This window comes from Vitis vinifera, chromosome 17 (assembly GCF_030704535.1).
Source record: "Vitis vinifera cultivar Pinot Noir 40024 chromosome 17, ASM3070453v1".
Taxonomy (NCBI): Eukaryota; Viridiplantae; Streptophyta; class Magnoliopsida; order Vitales; family Vitaceae; genus Vitis; species Vitis vinifera.
Genome location: NC_081821.1, coordinates 8128679 through 8150098, shown reverse-complemented (window position 1 = coordinate 8150098; position 21420 = coordinate 8128679). Strand labels below are relative to the sequence as shown.

Here is a 21420-nt window from a genome sequence, read left to right as displayed (position 1 = left end):
GATTATGATTATCATATCTCTAAGGAGAATGAATCTGGACAATCTGAACTAGTGAACCAAGAAGCGGGTGAGTTGGATATGAGTGGTCAACAATTTGGGTCCGAAGATGTCTTCACTGAAATACCAAACCAATCGTCGTCTGTTGAAGGTGTTCTTAATTTGGAACCTGATCCATTCATGAAACGGTTACCACACCGTCATAATAGAGGTATTCCTAAACCCACAAATAAACCTGAATTGTCTACCAAAGTCAAATATCCCATGAGCAACTATGTGTCTAACCATCGTTTGTCTGAATCAAATAAGTCATTTGTAAATCAATTATCTACTGTAGCTATTCCTAACAGTGTGCAAGAAGCCTTAGCTGATCCAAGGTGGAAAGCAGCCATGAATGAAAAGATGAAATCATTGCAGAAGAATGAAACATGGGAACTCGTAGAATGTCCACCAGGAAAGAAGCCAGTTGGGTGTCGTTGGATCTATACTGTGAAGTACAAGGTAAATGGTAGTATTGAACAATTTAAAGCAAGACTGGTAGCAAAAGGGTACACTCAAACTTATGGAATTGACTACACAGAGACATTTGCACCTGTAGCTAAGATCAACACAGTTCGAGTATTACTGTCTTTAGCTGCAAACCTAGATTGGCCATTACAACAGTTCGATGTGAAAAATGCCTTTCTGCATGGCGAGTTATCTGAAGAAGTATATATGGATATTCCACTAGGATGCATGGTGTCAAAAAAGCAATGTCAGAAAGTGTGCAAATTGAAGAAGTCATTGTATGGGTTGAAGCAATCCCTGAGAGCATGGTTTGGAAGGTTCACAAAGTCAATAAGAGCTTTTGGCTATCGTCAAAGTAATTCAGATCATACTTTGTTCCTGAAAAAGCAACATGGTAAGATTACCACACTCATCGTATATGTGGATGACATGGTAGTTACAGAAAATGATCCTGAAGAAAGAAAAGCTCTGCAAAATTATCTATCTAGAGAATTCGAAATGAAAGATCTAGGTCCTCTGAAATACTTTCTTGGGATTGAAGTTTCTCGATCAAGTGAAGGAATTTTTCTGTCTCAAAGAAAGTATGCCTTAGATCTTTTACAAGAGACTGGAATGTCAGGATGTCAACCTGTTAATACACCAATAGAAGAAGGTCTGAAATTGTGTGTTGAGCCTAATCAAGTATCAACTGATAAGGGAAGATACCAGAGACTTGTGGGGAGATTAATGTACTTAGCTCATACAAGACCAGATCTTGCTTATGCATTGAGTGTAGTGAGTCAATACATGCATAATCCTGGAGAGCAACATATGAATGCAGTTATGCGTATTTTGAGGTATTTGAAGAATGCTCCTGGGAAGGGAATTTTGTTCACTAAAAATGTTAATCATCAGAGTATAGAAGTATATATTGATATTGATTGGGTCGGTGCAGTGGATGATAGGCGATCTACATCTGGTTACTTTACCTTTGTAGGTGGTAATCTTGTGACATGGAAAAGTAAGAAGCAGAATGTCATCGCTCGTTCAAGTACAGAAGCAGAATTTAGAGGTATGGCTCTAGGACTTTGTGAGGCATTATGGCTAAGACTTCTCTTACAGGATTTAGGTTACCTATCTAGGCAACCAATCCAATTGTTTTGTGACAATAAAGCCGCATGTGACATTGCTCATAATCCAGTACAACATGATCGTACAAAGCATGTCGAGGTGGATAGATTCTTCATTAAGGAAAAATTGGATGACAAGATTGTGGAATTGCCTAAGATTCGATCAGAAGATCAATTGGCCGATATCCTCACCAAAGCTGTCTCAAGTCAAGTGTTCTCAAAATTTTTAGACAAGTTGGGCATGTGTGACATCTATGCACCAACTTGAGGGGGAGTGTTGAGATATTAGGAATGATTTCCGTATATCATTATTTCCTTATATTATTTAGTGTTGAGATATTAGGAATGTTTAAATATTAGGAAAGTTGAGATATTAAGAATATTGAGATATTAGGAATATTGAGATATTAGGAATATTGAGATATTAGGATATTAGTTGTTATTTCCTTATATCATTCTTTCCTTGTATCATTCCTTCCCATTCTTAAAATGGTGATTACCCTCTATATATTCTCTTGTACATGAACGAATGAAAGTATGAATGGAAAAAACTACCATTTATCAATTTGAAGAGTGGGTAGGTCGAACTTTTACGACATTCAACCACTTTTGGAGAAAACCCAAGTTTGAGCCTTCTTTCCTAACTTTGATACCATGTTGAACTACCAGTTTTCCTAAAAACATAATTTTACATGATTTGGATTTAATATGTATATCATGCTCATAAATCAAAGTACCTAGATGATGAGAAGGACTGCCGTAAAATTCACTTGCAGGAATGTCTTGAATGGGTTTGGCTGGAAGAGGCCTGTAATACACCCTGTTGATCAAATAATAGGTCACCAACTCCTCATCCGTGGGTAGAAATATGAATCCTACTGGTAGCTTTGGGACACTTATTTCTTCACCAGCCATAGAAAATTGAAATGGGCTTTCCTGCATGAGAAAAATTAATGATGATGGGGATATATAAAGTGAGCTAGCTCACAAAATTTATACTTCTAACTCATATGGAATCCTAACACTATTGGGACATGTAGCTAGATTCTAGGAAGGTGTGGCTTTTCTCTTCCATGCATTTTCATTTCAAGTGTGATACGTAAACTAGTTCTACTTCTTTTTATTTTTGACGAGGAGTTTAATTTGCTTGTCTCTACAACTCCTAGTACAAGAAGAACCCCAATGTAACTAGAACCTATTTCTCATACAATTCTCAACTACTTCATTTTCATCCTTTGTTATTATATGCTTGAGAAATACTACTATATATGGAGTTGAGAAATGTGTGAGGCGTAACTTGTTTACATATGTTCGTATTTTCTATGTATATATATATCCTATCTTTTATGTTTTATATAATAAAAGAAATATTATTTTACTATATTTTACTAAAATATCAAACCCATTCTCACATCAAAGAAATATTATTTAAAAGGGCCCATCTACGGTATCCAATCTTAAAAGGTGTTAGATATATTTAGTTAGTATATTAGAATTATGTATTATTTAGTTATTATATATTTAGTTACTATATTAGAATTATTTTCTTTCTTTCTACAACATTAAAATAGTTTTTATGTTCTTTTATTATGTTTATTTAAATTCTAATGATGTTGGAGTTATTTTTAAAAGAAATCCTAAATTTTGTTTTTTCTCGATCTTTTTATCTTTAAATCGTTTTTTGGATTTCAACTTGGTATTAGAGTAAAAATTATCTTTTAATTAGACTTTTGATAAGTGGCAATGGAGAGCCATAGAAGACACTTTAGAAAGACAAAATACCAAGATAAGTGACAATGGAGAGCCACACAAGACATTTTATAAAGACAAAATACCAAGATAAATGACATAATTCTTTTCCTATTTGATCATAGTATTCGATTTCGTATTCATTTTCTTTGATTCATATATGTTTTTTTTTTTTTTTTTGATAGTTATTTGTTATTTATTCATCATCCCTAGTGAATGAAATGATTCCTTTAATCTAAAAGTAGGAAATTGGATACAAAAAAATAAAATTATTTGTTTTGGAGTTATGTGATGGAAATTTTTCTGAAGGGCAAAAAAATAATTTGTTGTTTATTTAGTTACAATGTTAGAATTATTTTCTATATTTTTAGAAGTAAGGGTAAAATAGTCTTTATTTTCTTTTATTAGGTCTATTTAAATTGTAATAGTGTTGCACGTATTTTCAAGAGAATTCATAATAAGAAACCCTTTTTTTTTTTTTTTCTCTTTTTCTCTTTGAATTTTTTTTGGATTTCAACAAAAGTTACCACCTAAAGAAGAGAATGCCCTTACAACCACATCTTTTTCATAACCCTTTGTAATGGAGAGCCACATAAGACACTTTATAAAGACAAAATACCAAGATAAGTGACAAATGATATGAGCCACAAACTTTAGCTTCTAGATAATGTATGAAATACATAAATAAAGTAGAAGGGAGGGCTCAACATCAATATAGGCTTGTTTATAACAGAAAAAGACAAATACTGATGATGCAAATGTAATGCCCCAAACCCAATTTAGGGGTAAAATTGTAATTTAGAAATTATTAATTAATTAAAGTAATTTAATAAGGGTAAAAAGGTTTTTTCGTATTTAAAACCCCTATATATAAATTATATCTTTCCTATATTCTCTATTCAGAAAACTCTTTTACACAAAGATCAGAAAGATCAGAGAGCATAGGGTTGAAGGTTTGAAGGTTTAGGGTTTGAAGATCAATTTTTCAGGTAAGATTTTTAATCTTTAAATTAATATTTTATATTCGTTAATTAGTTTTAAACACTTTAGATATTCTTTAGAATATCTTAATTTTGATTAGAGTTCATTTAATTAATTTCTAGGTCACAAAGATTAAAAATTTATGAACATAGTTTGATTTATTAATGGAGATCAATAAATTTTGATTACTCAAATGAATAGATTTAGATAAAAAATTAAATTAAATTTTAAAAAAATTATATAGTTTTGGATGTGAAAATTATATAAAATTGTGAGTATAGAGGTTAAAAGTTTTGACTTCAGAGAAAAAAAAATGATGAAAGAAGCGTAGAAAGGATTTGACATGTTGAAAAAAAAAAGAAAAAAGGATTGCATGGGGTATTTGTTAAGTTTCGGTAGGAGATTTAAATAATAGTAATAATAGTTTAATGCAAATAAATATTCTTAAAAGATTTATGCTAGATAAGTTAGAAAAAAAGGAAATAAATTATTGTTTAGGAAGTTGAAAATAATATTGGATGGTAATAATATTAATATGAGAAATTAATTAGGATCCCTAATACTAAATAAAATATTTTTAGGATTTTCAAATTTATATGTTTGGATAAATAATCAATAATCAATAATCAATATTGTGTATGATATTATGTTAGGTGAAGAGGAAATTCTTTAGAGTTAAATACTTCAAGATTTTGAGTGTTTCTTCAAGGTAAGGGAAATTAATGCAGATGTTTACAAAAGAAAATAATTTCCTTTTTATATTGTATTTTTAAAAGTGTAAAAATATTATTTTTATCTTTTTGCATGGATCAAATATGTGTTTTGTATGGAAAGTATATTTGAAAATCTTCCTTGTTTATTTATGAAAAGTGAAAATTTTTGGAGATATGATATTTTGTTTTGTAAGTTTGAATTAATGAAATAAAGTGTTTGACTCTAGTTCCTATGGCCCTAGTCAATGGGTTGTTGACATTTTATGGCCCTAATCAACGGGTTATAATAGTTGATATTATATGGTCAACGGGTTATAATAGTTGACCTTGTGGCTCTAGTCAACGAGTTATAATAGTTGACCTTATGACTCCTAGTCAACGGGTTACAATTGTTGACTTTTGGTTTTGTTCACCTCAACTAGAACAAATTTGAAACTAGCCACTCATTTGTGAAGTCTCTCCTAATTGGACACCATTTGTTATTTGATAACCAGAGTAAAGATATTTTGAATGCATTTGATTTGGTTTTGATGAGAAATTGTTTTGAAAAAGATATGAGAAAGTTTGTTGAAAAGTTTGAATATATTAGTATTTCGAACTCAAAAGTTTTTTATGAAAATAAGTATATGTTATATCTCCTATTTGCAAACATGATTGAAAATATTTGATCCATGAAACTACATTGATGTTCCTTATTGAGCTCATGCCCCTTCGTTGATAATTTTTCAGGTACTCTCAGTTCGGGCGAGGAGTGATGGTTAGGCTTGGGAATTTTTCTTTGTTAGGATTTTGGTTCAAACTTTATTTTTGGACATTGTTTAGATGTTAAAATTTAATTCCGATTTAAATTATTTGAATTTGGAGTTATATGGACAATAACACTCTAGTTGATGTGTTAGTTTTTTTAAAGTTGATACTTGGAGAGATTTTAGAATTTTGTCATACTACTCTGAATAGGAATTTGGTAATTGGTAAATTTTCAGTTATAATATGAATGTTTGTATCGTTTCCACTTTGAGCCTTTGGGCTTGAGGTGTGAAATGACTGTCATGCCCTTGAAGTGGGTTTTGGGATGTGACAACAAAAGACAAGAGATTCAAGCTACATAAGAGTTTGTATGTAAAAAAGACGAAGGAAAAACGTGATGATAACTTCCTCATCATATAAAACAAAAGATATATATCTTAATGCATCAGCAACACTAGAAAAGAAGAAAAAACTGACAGAAAAGATGGCTACAATCCAATATGAGGTGGTAATGCAGGAAAAAAAAAAGTTGTTAAGTGAAATATAAGTTTAAAACTTAGAATAATGGAAATTCCACATTTCATTTGTACTCAGCTAAAATTCTTTAGGATCAATTAGACAATCCTCCAAATTCTATTAGTTTTCCAGGACACTGCCTGAAAAGCTTACTCACAACAGTCATATAAAACTATGAGATGAAACGCAGCCAACTAAATGAAATTCTTAAATATGGTTCCATGTGCAATGGAGAGCCATAGAAGACACTATAAAGACAAATTAACCACATAGGAGATTACACCACAATAAGTGTGGGCCAGACCCACAAACCTATAGCTTTGAGGTAATAAAATAAATTCATAAATCAGAGATGGACTTTGTTGGGCTTGCCCATATATGGGTTCCAGCTCAGGAAAGTATTTTTTTCAAACCCACATGTTGGGCTGGTCTGGCGGCTGGTTTCTAAGGCCAATAATGCAGCAGCTAGGGCTCTGTGGAAGCATATGTGTGGGCAGACGGTTGAGAGTGAAAGGTGAGGAGAAAAGAAGAAAACAAGGGTTGATCCAAGTGTGAAGGTCTTCAAATTCTTCACGTTCTTCCCTTTCCTTGCATTTCTGAGACGAGGGTTTTCCATCTCTAGTGTCTGTTGAGGCCTCGCGTCCCTGGTGATCCACATAGTTGCCAAATGGATGGACGCACGATCTCAACCAATATAGAGTCCTGGTTCAGTCGTTCCTGCAAAAGGCGTCTGGACAGGGTGTCCGGACACACCCTCCGATGGTTTTGTCAGCCATGGTTAGAGAGAATAATCAGTTGGCTTTTTACTAGGTATCGCAAGCTTACCTTCCTTCTTGTGTGAATGTCCATATATATAGTATCAGAAGCTCTGTCTCCCTCTTTAATGATAGGGAGATATTTTGGCTTGTCATGATGCCTCTAGGTGGTGGCAGGGCCATCATCACCCTACGGGCGGCTAACAGAGATCGTGGGAGGCGCCGCAGCTGTCAAAGATCGTGGGAAGTGACTTGCCATCATTCTTGTCTTTTCACTCTGTAGATGGCGGAACGTGGGCCGTGGCAGGCTGTCGGAATGACGTAGCAAGACTTGCTTACTTTAGTCAATGATCCGGACAAACATATCCGGATAGGCTATGTCAGTCGTCCGGATGTGATATGGCGGTCGTCCGGATGTGATGTTTACGAGTGTCGTGTGCCTCTCCTGAGGGAGTCCGGATAGGAGAAGCGCGCCACGAGTCATCTTGGGGAAATCCGGATGGGGCTAATTCAGATAGAAATGTGTGCCACGTGTCATCAGGGGGAGGGGTCCCTACAATGCCCCCCTTTTAACTTGTCGATTTTGCCTGGGCAGAATGGGCGGGTTAAAAATAATTGTTTTTGAAACTGAGGTTACTTTTTGCGCTCATTGGGTCATGTGGCGAGCGGGGGCGAAAAGGAAGAAGAGCATTTATGATGAGCCGCCGTCTCTGGGATTTCCCAGGCAGTGTGTCTTTTAAAATGATGGCACGGCTCAGCGTTTGGGATACCGAGGGTTTGTCTCACTATAAATAGCGGACTGAGCCCTTTATTGTTGCATTTTTTCTTCTGCATTTTTCTACTGGTAGTGCTTTCTCTTCAGCCTTCTGCGTTTTTCTTCATTTGTGAGTGAGTTTCTAGGGTTTCTGCTAGCAATACCCGTGCCGTGACAGTGACTGCACTGTGGATTTTCATCTCCATTCGCCAGTTTACACTCGGTACATTCTCTATCTCTGTCTTTTCCTCGTTTGTGTTTGCTTTGTTGGTTGTTTCTGGCTTGCTGGGCAAGTTTCTTTGCGATTGGGAGTCGGTATTGGTTTCTAGGGCTTTTTTCGGGGGGTTTTGATCGTGTTTTGGGTGTGTTTAGGGTTTCTGTTGCCCCCCTTGTAGGGACCCCTCCCCCTGATGACACGTGGCACACATTTCTATCCGGATTAGCCCCATCCGGATTTCCCTAAGAAGACACGTGGCGCACTTCTCCTATCCGGACTCCCTTAGGAGAAGCACACGACACTCGTAAACATCACATCCGGACGACCGCCATATCACATCCGGATGACCGACATAGCCTATCCGGATATGTTTGTCTGAATCATTTACTAAAGTAAGCAAGTCTTACTACATCATTCCAACAGCCTGCCACGGCCCACGTTCCGCCACCTGCAGAGTGAAAAGACAGGAATGATGGCAAGTCATTTCCCACGATCTCTGACAACTGCGGCGCCTCCCACGATCTCTGACAGCTGCGGCGCCTCCCACGATCTCTGTCAGCCGCCCGTAGGGTGATGATGGCCCTGCCACCACCTAGAGGCATCATGACAAGCCAAAATATCTTCCTATCATTAAAGAGGGAGACAAAGCTTCTGATACTATATATATGGACCTTCACACAAGGAGGAAGGTAAGCTTGCGATACTTAGTAAAAAGCCAATTGATTATTCTCTCTAACCATGGCTGACAAAACCATCGGAGAGTGTGTCTGGACACCCTGTCCGGACGCCTTTTGCAGGAACGACTGAACCAGGACTCTATATTGGTTGAGATCGTGCGTCCATCCATTTGGCAACTACGTGGATCACTAGGGACGCGAGGCCTCAACACCCCTGTGCCTTTTGTAGGCCATCGATTCTTCTTTGCGGTAGAGTTAAGGTTTGAGATGGGGATGCTGGTGTTGTTTAGGCTTTCTGAGCGTTTTTGTCGTTAGGGTTGTGGGGTCGGATTGCTGTGTTTGACTGTTGGCATTCCTCCATGCAAATTCCATTTCAGCCCCAGCCTAAAAAATGTCTGCGAACTAGGAAGCTACTTCATCTAGCTCGTCCGGAGATGCTCATGCTGAGAAATCCGTGGATAAGTTGAATGTGAGGGAGTTTCGCGAACGCTTCTGCATCCCGAATGGCTTGTTCATTGAACTTACGGACGGAGAGGCCGTGTCGACTGAGAAAATTGAAGACAACGCTATCTTCTTTTCCAATGAGCAATTCAATGCTGGGCTCCGGTTCCCCCTCCCGTCATTGTTCAAGGAATTCCTTCACTTCACTCAGATTCCTCCAGCTTACATCCATCCCAACATGGTCCGGGTGCTGATGGGGTGCAGCATTCTGAGCATGTTGTTCAATCTGGACCTCTCACTGCTGGAGGTTCTCTTCATCTATTCGATTAAGAAGGTGAAAAATGACATCTTCAGCTTTGTCGCTAGCCTTCCATCCCTTCAGTTGGTGACCAGCCTTTCGGACTCGACCAAGGGGGCCGCCAAGGGTCATGTGCTGGTCAAGGGCCTATGGGCGGGTTTGACGGTGCATCCGGATAGGTAGTTAGCTCCCAACCAGTCATTGAAGGTCTCAGGTATGAATAAGTTACTTCCTGTCTTTCTGCGGTTTGCGAGTTAGGTCAGCATTGTTAGGTGGCTGACATGTTTTGTTTTCTTGGTTGCAGACAAGGATAAAAGGGGGAAGTTGGTAGAATGGGTGGAGAAAGCCACGTTCGACCGGTTGAACAGGCTTTTTGAGATTGCGGCGGTCGAGAGGAGTTGTGAAACGCTTCTCTCCGCGCAGAATCTTCACTTGGTTATCCAGGAGCCCCAGCCGTACATGCTGAACATACTCCCGAGGCGGCTGCCCAAAGAGGTGGTGGCTGGTGAGCATTTCGTTCTCAAAGATCTCCCATTCTACGCGGCGGTGCGAAAGGCGGACACCCAGTCACGCAAAGCCCGTCTCAACAAACGGGAAGAGAAAAGGCAAGAAGGACTTTTGCGGAAGGCTCCTGGTAATAAATGTCCCGCGTCCTCTCCACCTGCTGGCGCCCCAGCGAAAAAGAAGAAGAAGGTTCTCAATAAGGGGAAAGAAATAAAACTTCCAACTCCCCCAAAGGAAGTGGTGATACCACCTCCAACTTATGTAAAGGGAGTAACAATAAGAACGCCAGATCCCTCCGTCTTGCCCTCTGTTTCAAGCGGCTCCGGATGTCTCGCGGGTCTAAACCATTCGGGGCCTTCAATGCCAGCGGCTGGACGGCTGGCTCTTCTGGCTGAGGAAGCGACTTCAGTAAATCAGCCCGGCTCTCCCCATCCGGACGCGGATGTAGCCGGGGCCTCTTGTATTGAAACGTAGCCTCCTACGGCACTGCCAATGGAAGAAACGGGGGCTGCAAGTTAGGGTTTGCCTCCTTATGAGCCAAGCTCCCTTGCCTTTGTACCGGTGAAGGGGCCAGCTACAAGGAGGTCTCGTCCGGCCCGCGACTTAAAGTTTGGCCTCATCGGGCGGCTTCAGGATCGTTTTCTGGAAACCATCGAAGTCAGCTGCTCATCCGTCCAGGAGAATCATCATGAGGGGAGTGAGACTGAGATGGCAGAAGAAAACCCAACCTCCCCGGTGCTAGTCCTGGATGAGGGTTCACCCGGAGAGACCCAGCTGGCCGAGAATGATGGGGCCCCGGACCTGAGAGAGGAGTCACACCCTACTGTTTTGTCAGGGGGAAGTCTAGTTGATGATGCGGCTTGCATCTCCGCTAGCCCTTTCAGCTATGCGGAGTTGGGAGAGATGCTGAAACGGATTCCACCCGGCTCAAATGTTGATGTGCATTCAGCAAAAATGTTTGAAGCGGCGGAAATGGTATAGTTTACTTCTTGATTTTTCCTGCCATATTGATGTGTTTGTCACATGGGTTGTAACTTTGCACTTCTTGTTTGTAGGTTTTTCTGTAGCTGGTGAGCGGTATTCGTGGCATGGCTCAACAACGCGATCTTTTTTCGGACCTGCTGCGGACTGCCGATTATATGAAGGCCTTCGTCTCCCAGCGCAAAGACAGTGAAGAGGAACTGCGCTTGAGATTGGAGCAGGCCGAAGCCAGTTTATCCGCTGCCTAGGATGACAACGAGGCTCTCCGGATAGAGCTAGCTGAGGCAAAGAGTCGGGAGGAATCTACAAACGCCCGCCTGCATGAGGCGGAGGACGAGATGGCCCAGCTGAGGGGAGAAGTGAGGCGACTCCGGACAGATGTGTCAATCGAGAAAAAGCAGAGAGAGGATTTGCAGTCGCGTTTATCAGTGCAAAAAGAAGAGTTGGAGGCTGAGTTTGCTGTGGAAAGGGAGGAACTCGAAGCGGACTGCCAGAAGCAGGTAGACGAAATGTACTTCTTTGGCTACCATTGTTGTATGAAGAAACATGGTATTAAGCGGGACGTCCCTTCGATTCCCCCGGCTGAGGAGGAGAAGCTGCGCGGCAAGCCTTCCCAATGAGAGCTTTTCTTTTTGTAATTTTACTGCTATCTTCTCTCTGTATTTTGTAGTCCAGAGAACTTTTGTATACAATTTTCACAAGTTCTAATAAAACATACTTATTCATATTTGTACCTCTATTTTTCTTTCATTGGTAATACTGCTTTAGATTAGATACATTCCATGGTCGGAGCAATGGGGTTCCGTTTAGCTTCTGTAGATGATAGGCTCCACTTTCACTTGTCTTAGATACTATATAGGGGTCTTCCCAATTGACTTAAAATTTTCTCGCTCCTATCTTTGCAGTATTTTCCAAAACCTTCCTAAGGACCAGCGTTCCAGTTTTGAAACTTATGGGCCTTGCTTTGCGATTATAGTGAGCAGATGCCCTTTGTTGATAATCCGCCATCCGGATGGATGCAGTTTCTCTTACTTCGTCTGCCTAGTCCAAGTTTCTGCCTAACTCCACATTTGCATCATCTTGCCTTCCTACCTCGGTCCGGATAGTGGGTAGCCCTATTTCAGTAGGAATGATTGCGTCCATACCGTATGCGAGGGCGAAGGGAGCGTTTCCTGTTGGACGTCCGGGTGTGGTTCGATAAGCCCACAGGACACCGGGTAGCTCTTCCACCCACTTTCCTTTGGCTTGCTCGAGCCTCTTTTTTAGGACAGTTATTAGGGTCTTGTTTGTGGCCTCTGCTTGCCCATTACTTTGAGGATAACGCGGTGTGGAGTATGAATTCCGGATGTTTAGTTCCGAACAGAAATTCCGCAAAGCGATGCTATCAAACTGTGGACCGTTGTCGGCTATAATGGTTTGGGGGATTCCGAAGCAGCAGATGATGTTCTTCCACACGAACTTGGTGACATCTTTGTCTTTGATGTTAACGTATGCTTCAGCTTCCCCCCATTTACTGAAGTAATCCGTGGCGACAAGCAGGAATTTCTTTTGAGCGGGTGCGGTTGGTAGGGGTCCTACTATGTCCATGCCCCACTGCGCGAAGGGCCAGGGGCCTGAAATTGGCTTCAATGTCTCCGACGGCACATGTGGTATGGGGGCATGCCTTGGGCATTTGTCACATTTTTTGACATAGGCTACCGCATCCTTCTTCATCATGGTCCAGTAATATCCTTGCGAATGGGCCCTGTGTGCCAGAGATCAACCTCCAGAATGATTTCCACATACTCCCTCGTGCAATTCAGCTAATACATACAGGGCCTCTAAGTGGTTAAGGCACCGGAGATAGGGACCTGTGAAGGATCGCTTGTACAAGTGCCCCCCAATCAGGGTGAAACGGGCGACTTGCACCCTGAGCTTATGTGCCTGCTTGGGCTCTTCAGGCAGAGTGTCTGTCTGGAGGTACCTTATAATGTCTTCTGTCCACTCTTGGCCGTCTACTTGGTTTGCCTCAATGGTATTGCAAATGGAGGTTTCCGCGACGGAAGGGTTGGCTTACACATGTATAGGCAACAATATGGCTTCTTTGATGGGGAGGGAGGCAGCTATGCCTGCTAGGGCGTCGGCACATCCATTTTCAGTTCGTTTGATTTTTTCGATCGTCCATTCAGTGAATCGTTGTAAGGTGTCCTTTACTTTAGTCAGATATCGCGCCATGCATGCATCCTTAGCTTCGTATTCCTTCTGAACGTGCCTTACCACGAGTTGGGAGTCACTATAAACCCGGAGCTTGGAGACGGATAGAGCCAGTGCGAGGTCCAATCCGGATAGGATGGCCTCATATTCCGCTTCATTGCTAGAGGCGGAGAACCCCGGCCTGATGGCTTGCTCCAGATGTTCTCCTGTTGGTGATTGCAGTAGGAGTCCTACTCCGGATCCTGATGATCGTGAGGCTCCATCGACCCGCAAAGTCCACCACTCTTTTTCACTTGGTTCCTTGCGCTGGATAGGCCTTCGGGAGTATTCCAGCACGAAGTCAGCCATAACTTGGCCTTTCATGGACAGCCTGGGTTGGAACTCGATTCCATATTCGCTTAACTCTATGGCCCATTGAAGCATTCTTCCGGTTAAGTCTGGCTTGTGTAGAATGTTGCGAAGGGGCTGGTCAGTTAGCACGACCACCGGGTGGGCTTGGAAGTAGGGGCGGAGCTTCTGGGCGGCACTTCAAAGAGCTAAGGCCGTTAGCTCCATCTTTGAATACTTGGTTTCTACGTACGCCAATGCTCTACTAATGTAGTAGATAGGTTTCTGCTCCTTGGGTGAGGGGCAGTGGAATAGAACAGTGCTAATTGCCCACTCCGATACAGCCAGATACATATACAGTTTTTCTTCAGGGAGGGGACTGCTCAGGATGGGCGGTTGCATGAGGCAATGTTTAATTTTTTTCAAAAGCGCTTTGACAGCTGTCTATCCATCCGTTTGCTCCTACTTTTCGTATTGTTAAGAAGAAGGGTCGCAGTTCATCAGTGAAGCGGGCTATAAAACGCCCTAGCGCGACAAGCTTGCCTGTGAGGCGCTGTAATTCCTTTTTGCTCCTGGGGGGTGGTGTTTCCATGACTGCCTTGACTTGGTCTGGGCTGACCTCTATCCCCCTTTGGCTGACCATAAATCCCAGGAATTTGCCAGCACTTACGCCAAAGGCGCATTTAGAATGATTCAACTTCATGTCATACTTCCTTAAGAGGTGGAAGACTTCTTGCAAGTGGAGGACATGTTCCTCTCGGGTTTTGCTTTTAACCACGATATCGTCAATATATACCTCTACTGTGCGGCCGACCAGAGGTTTGAAGATCTTCGTCATCAGTCTCTGATAAGTGGCGCCAGCGTTTTTGAGTCCGAATGGCATGACTTTGTAGCAATAGAGACCATGTGGTGCTATGAAGGCTGTCTTTTCTTCGTCAGCCGGGGACATGGGGATTTGGTGGTATCCGGAGAAGGCGTCCAAGAAGGAGAGCATCCCTTGCCCAGCAGTGGAGTCCACAATTTGATCTATCCGTGACAAAGGGAAACTGTCTTTTGGGCATGCATTATTGAGGTTGGTGTAGTCGACGCATACCCGTCATTTGCCTTTTTTTTTTGGTACCACCACTACATTTGCCAACCAGTCCGGGTAATGCACTTCCCTGATGAATCCGGCTTCTAGCAACTTGTCAATCTCATTCCGGATAATTTTTTGTATGTCTGGGTGAAAACGTCTAACCCTCTGCCGGATAGGTCTGGCTATTGGCAAGACGTTAAGCCTATGAGAGGTAATGGAGATATGAATTCCCTTCATATCAGAATGTGCCCATGCGAAGACGTCATGGTTTTGTCTAAGGGCGTTCTGCATGTTCCGGGTCTCTTCTGGTGTTAGAAGGGAACTGATATTCGTAAGGTGAGTACCTTCTTCTGAAATTTGGATCGTTTGCAAGGGATCCGCTGTCGGGGGATCTTTGACCGCCGAACTCAATAATTGCTATTGGTCACGTGCATGGCTGGACTCAGGGAGGGATGCATCCTCCTGGCTGGTCCCTGCTTCTCGTGCTATCTGGTAGCATTGGCGAGCGGCTAACTAGCTGCCGTATAGGTCAATTTGCCCATCCTTGGTAAGGAAACTTACCATTTGATGATATGTAGAGGGGATGGCTTTCATGTAGTGCAGCCATGTGCGCCCCAAGATGACATTGAAGGGTGATAAATCTTGTACCACCGAAAATTGTACGTTGAGAGTGACTGGGCCAGCTTGGACCGGCAATACAATGTCTCCCAAGGAAGTAGTTGACGCCCTGTTGAATCCGGACAGGATTCGCCCAGGGTTTTCGAGGCCTGTGAGACTGTGCCCCATGTGGCTAATGACCGATGCTTGCACAAGATCGGCCGAGCTGCCTGGGTCAACCAGGATGCGTCTCACGTCGAAGTCTCCTATCTTTAGGGACAGGATGAGGGCGTTGCGTTGCGGCTGCAATATCCAGGTGGGGTCTACTGGTGGGAAAATGATTGTCCCATCTATGGGGCGAGGGCCCCCCCAGTTATCCCAGGCCGGATGGAGTTGACACGCTCGCGCACTGATGCTGCCCGCAACAACTTTTGTCTCTTTCGTTTGGAGTCGTACTCCTCGTCAGATGGGCCTCCGTTAATATAGTTTATAACGGCTTTGGGGGCGGCTAGGGCCCTAGGGGCTCCAGAGTTGTGATTTCGGGAAGCATCTCTATCTCCGGTATCTGAGCGGAGGTATTGCTTTAAATGTCCCGCCCTTATGAGCCTTTCGACCAAATAATGGAGGCACCTGCATGTCTCCGTTGTGTGACCATGCTCCTTATGGAAGGCACATTTTTTACTATGATCCCTTTTGGATGGGTCCGTTCCGATGGATCTAGGCCACCTGAAGTCGGACATGTCTTGGATCATAGGGAGAAGCTTCTCATAGGATATGGAAAGGGGTGTGAGGGACGGCCTTTCCGGGCGACTTGGCCCTTCCTGCCTTCGATCGGACGGCCTTGGCCGGTCCGGAAGTTTGGCACTTCTTTTCGTGCCACTTCTGGATGCCTATCCGACAACCAAGACTTGTTGGGTGGCTGCTCGCACGTCATCTTCGAGCATTGAGTATTTGCTCGCACGCCGAAACAAGTCGTCCATCGTCGTAGGAGGCTTTTTAGCGAGTGATTCAAAAAATGGGGTGCCTGGACAGATACTTTGCTTGAAGATCTGCAGGACAGCATTCATGCTGTAAGCCTCTACCTGTAGTACGGCCTGACCAAACCGCTTCACGAACTCCCTTAAGGATTCGTTATCCTGCATTTTTATGTTTTGCAGAGTGTTGATGTTCTGCTTATGTCGAGCGGAGCATAAGTATTGTCCCACGAAGGCTTCCAATAGGTCTCTGAAATTATCAACAGAGCTGGGAGGTAGGCGGTGAAACCATGAGAGGGCCTACCCTTGTAGGCTGGCGGGGAATACTTTGCATAGCAGCGCGTCGTTGCCTATATCGAGAGTCATGAGCTGTCGATAATGCATGATATGATCGAAGGGGTCGCTGGAGCCATCGTATGTGGAGAATTTTGGCACAAGGAATCCCCTTGGGGGCTCGTAATGAATGATATGAGAGCAGAAAGGCGTGGAGAGCATGTCGTCCAACCTTTTGCTGATGGAGCCAATGGGTGGCTCGTTTGGGAGGTTTCTCCCAGCTTGTCGTACCGCTAGGTGCGAGTGAACGTTCTGCACCATAGGGGTGACCATAGGGTCATGGTGCGGGAGAACGTTCTGCACCATGGGGGTGACCATAGGGTCAGGGTGTGCTGCCCAGGTTGTGGCTACTGGCGGCCTTGGCCTTCCAGGCTCTTGTGGGCCTAGTCTTGCGCGCATTGAGTTTGACAACTGGGATCTTCTATCGCGTTGTCTTTTTGCTGAAAAATGAGTAGAGTCTAAGCTTTCCTCATGGGGAGCTCGGTGCAGGGGCGTGTGTGGCTCATGTGGTCTAACATTGCCTGTTTCTGGGATGGCTCCCGCTGTCCCAGGGTATATTGACTCTGGGTCTGGCCTTGAGTTTGCTACCTGGCCTCTTGAACGCTGACGACGGGGAGGCCCCGTCGATGAAGCCTATATACGCAACACAGCGTTCTCTTCTCTTAGTCTTTCTGTCTCCTGGAGGAGAGCTTGTAGTTGTCGTTCGCTCGCTAACTGTCTTCTCTTAATGGCTTGGCGCCATTCAGAGTTATCTTCCTCTCCCCTACTAGACGAGCGGCTTCTAGAAGGTGTGGTCATATTTGTCGGTGACTGAATCAATAAATTCCCACAGACGGCGCCAATGTTGAGGCCTCGCGTCCCTGGTGATCCACGTAGTTGCCAAATGAATGGACGCACGATCTCAACCAATATAGAGTCCTGGTTCAGTCGTTCCTGCAAAAGGCGTCCGGACAGGGTGTTCGGACACACCCTCCGATGGTTTTGTCAACCATGGTTAGAGAGAATAATTAGTTGGCTTTTTACTAGGTATCGCAAGCTTACCTTCCTCCTTGTGTGAAGGTCCATATATATAGTATCAGAAGCTCTGTCTCCCTCTTTAATGATAGGGAGATATTTTGGCTTGTCATGATGCCTCTAGGTGGTGGCAAGGCCATCATCACCCTACAGGCGGCTGACAGAAATCGTGGGAGGCGCCGCAGCTGTCAGAGATCGTGGGAAGTGACTTGCCATCATTCCTGTCTTTTCACTCTGCAGATGGCGAAACGTGGGTCGTGGCAAGCTGTCGGAATGACGTAGTAAGACTTACTTACTTTAGTCAATGATCCGGACAAACATATCCGGATAGGCTATGTCGGTCGTCCGGATGTGATGTTTACGAGTGTCGTGTGCCTCTCCTGAGGGAGTCCGGATAGGAGAAGCGTGCCATGTGTCCTCTTGGGAAAATCCGGATGGGGCTAATCCGGATAGAAATGTGTGCCACGTGTCATCAGGGGGAGGGGTCCCTACAGTGTCGGTGAACTTCCACTAGTTTTCATTGTTAAAAAAGCTAGCAAGGACTTCATATTCCCTTTGTTTTTTGAAAGGGAAAAAAGTTTTGCACCTCAATTAGGAGGACAATAGGTATAAAATTCATAAATGCAGTTCCAAGGAGGGCTTAGGCAAATAAAATAGTATCAATATTAGTGAAGCTTGGGATCAGAGCAAAGAGAAGGGTGGAAGTGTTGGCAAGTTAGCAAGGACCATGGGCAGGCGACCTCATGTGCTGATTATACCACTCCCAGCGCAAGGATATGTTGCTCCTCTTATGAGGCTTGCACACCGGATTTCTGATCACGGGATCAAGGTCACCTTTGTTAACTCTGACTTCATACATGCTAAACTGCTGGCTGCACTCCCACATGAGGCTGAGGCTCAGAGTGGGATAGGGCTAGTCTCTATCCCAGATGGTCTGGATCCAGGGGACGATCGGAAAAACTTGCTCAAGATAACAGAAAGTAGTTCAAGAGTCATGCCGGGTCATTTGAAGGATTTAATTGAGAAAGTCAACCGCTCGAATGATGATGAGCAGATCACTTGTGTTATTGCTGACATAACACTTGAGCGGTGGCCAATGGAGGTGGCAGAGAAGATGGGAATCGAAGGGGTCCTTTTTTGTCCTATGGGAGCAGGAATCTGGGCTTTGGCACTTCATATTCCAAAGTTAATTGAGTGGAATCGTAAATAGTACTGATGGTATTAAGGCTTCAACTTGTTAATTTATATCATATTTCTAAAATTAACTTGTTGTCTAAGAAATTTCTTGGTTTTGATAGAAATGATTCAAATATCTCTGCAGGAACTCCTCTGAAAGATGAGTTGATCTGCGTGTCGAAGGGTATTCCAGTCTTGAGCTGCAACGGCTTGCCCTGGAAGTGGCCAATTGATCTGAAGGTACAAGAGTGGGTTTTCCGAATTTATCTCACATCTATTCAATTTATGGATTCTTCCAAGAGGCTTCCTTGCAACTGTGTTTACGAACTTGACTCATCTGCTTGTGACTTGATTCCTAACTTATTACCAATTGGCCCGTTACCTGCAAGTAGTGATCCGGGTCATTATGCTGCAAACTTTTGGCCTGAGGATTCAACTTGCATAGGCTGGCTCGATAAACAACCTGCTGGCTCAGTCATTTATGTTGCTTTTGGCAGCACCGGAAACTTAACCCAGCACCAATTCAATGAATTAGCACTTGGTATTGAACTTGTAGGCCGACCATTTTTATGGGTTGTCCGATCAGACTTCACCGATGGATCAGCTGCTGAATACCCTGATGGTTTCATTGAGAGAGTAGCTGACCATGGAAAGATTGTCTCGTGGGCACCCCAAGAAGAGGTTTTAGCTCACCCTTCTGTTGCATGCTTCTTTTCCCATTGTGGTTGGAACTCAACCATGGACAGCATAAGCATGGGAGTCCCCTTCCTGTGCTGGCCCTACGTTGTAGATCAATTCCTTGACCAGAATTACATATGCGACAAATGGAAGGTGGGCTTGGGATTGAACCCAGATGAAAATGGACTCATATCGAGGCATGAGATTAAGATGAAGATTGAAAAGTTGGTCTCTGATGATGGCATAAAAGCAAATGCAGAGAAGTTGAAGGAAATGACTAGAAAGAGTGTAAGCGAAGGCGGATCTTCTTACAAGAATTTCAAAACCTTTATTGAAGCAATGAAACACTGAAGATGCTTCCCAATGTTGCCACATTCAAATGTGTGAAACCATTCTCTCAATAAAAGCGAGTGCATTCATGCTGTGTATGCAAGTGCAGGGGTTGGTATGTGATCTTAGTGAACAAAAATCATGGGTAGAGTTAATTAAAGACAGATTTTGATGTAATGCATTAGTAGCGGAGCAAAGAATTATGTACGATTGGGGGATCAAGAACTATACTGTTGTCTACATGGCAACATATAAAAAAAAGTGCACGAACAGAGCAATTGAAAATCGAAAGCAGCATTATTTAGAGCTTACACAAAAATTGGGCAACAAAACATGTTGACGGAGGCCACAAGATGGAGTTGTTTTGAATCTTTTGCTGAAACCTAGGAGCTAAGGGCCGTTTAGCCATGTTTTGTAATGTTTGTCTTTAAAAACTGTTATTAAGTTAAAAGAGCAAAAAATAAATTTTTAGTATTTTATAAAAATAGGGGCGTTTGGCAAGTTATTTTTAAAAATAATTTTTATATTTTAATTTATAAAAATGTTATAAATTCAATTTATATAATATTAATCAATATTTTGATCAGTCTTTAAATTAGAAAAGTTATTGGTTCATGCATCATGAATTGAAATGGTGTTGAACCGCGATTGAATAGGTGACATCATAAATATATAATATATAGTGTACATATATTATTAAAATAAAAAAATGATAAAAAATAATAATAATATCATAAATTCAATTGATAATTGAAAACATAAATTCAAAACATTATAATTTTAAAAAATCATAATTTTTTTATAAAATCATATATTTATTTAAAAGTCAAAAATATGTTTGATAATAGAAAATATATTTGAAAATTAGATATTTATTTTAAGATCATAAAATTTAAAATTTATTTTTAAATCAAAAACTTATTTTAAAATAAAAAATTTATTCTTAAATGAATAAGATGATTCAAATCAAATTCAGAAATTTAAATTCATAAATATAAAATCACAAATTTATAAAATCAGAATTTATTTGAAAATCATATATTTATTTTAAAATTAAAAAAATTTAAATTATTTTTAAACCAAAAACTTATTTTTAAACCAAAAATTTATTTTCAAATGATTTAAATCGAAATTAAGAAATTTAAATTCATAAATTTAAAAATTAAAATCATAAATATAAAATCCCATATTTAAAAATCAAAATTTAAAAAAATTAGAAATTAAAAATGATACAAATATCAAATAAAATAATTAGATAAATCAAATGATAAATATTTAAATAGTAAATCGTCGACGTCGCATTCGTCCATCGGCGTCACTGTCTTCCATTGGCGTCTGTGTCGGCGCAAGCCTGCTGGCTAGAGGTGCCGAAGGTGGGGGGCTGAGGAAGGCTCCTGGAGAGGGCAAGGAACGGTTGGGCATGGGGGCAAAGGGGAGAGGGGTTAGGGCTTGAAAAGGGAGATTTTTACCCAAGCGAAACAACATCATTTCCGTGCAAAATGCATCTATCTTGGATTTAAAAATGAAAAAAAGAGGTGTTAGCTCACCCTTCTGTTGCCTGTTTCTTATCCCATTGTGGATGGAACTCAACCATGGACGGCATAGGCATGGGAGTCCCCTTCCTATGCTGGCCCTACTTTGCAGATCAATTCCATAACCAGAGTTACATATGCGACAAATGGAAGGTGGGCTTGGAATTGAACCCAGATGAAAATGGATTCATATCAAGGCATGAGATTAAGAAGAAGATTGAAAAGTTGGTTTCTGATGATGGTAT

General features: G+C 42.0%; 2 protein-coding genes across 2 annotated transcripts; both read left to right on the top strand.

Annotated features, from left to right (window-relative positions):
• The first annotated feature begins 18186 nt into the window (after positions 1–18186).
• LOC132252765 (UDP-glycosyltransferase 83A1-like) lies at positions 18187–18669 on the top strand. Its single transcript, XM_059733958.1, has one exon. It carries the CDS (start codon positions 18187–18189, stop codon positions 18667–18669), a length of 483 nt encoding a protein of 160 aa, XP_059589941.1.
• LOC100243316 (UDP-glycosyltransferase 83A1-like) lies at positions 18648–19746 on the top strand. The gene is made up of 2 exons (XM_019226404.2): positions 18648–18677; positions 18781–19746. Exon 2 carries the CDS (start codon positions 18921–18923, stop codon positions 19662–19664), a length of 744 nt encoding a protein of 247 aa, XP_019081949.2. The 5' UTR covers positions 18648–18677; positions 18781–18920; the 3' UTR covers positions 19665–19746.
• The last annotated feature ends 1674 nt before the right edge of the window (positions 19747–21420 follow it).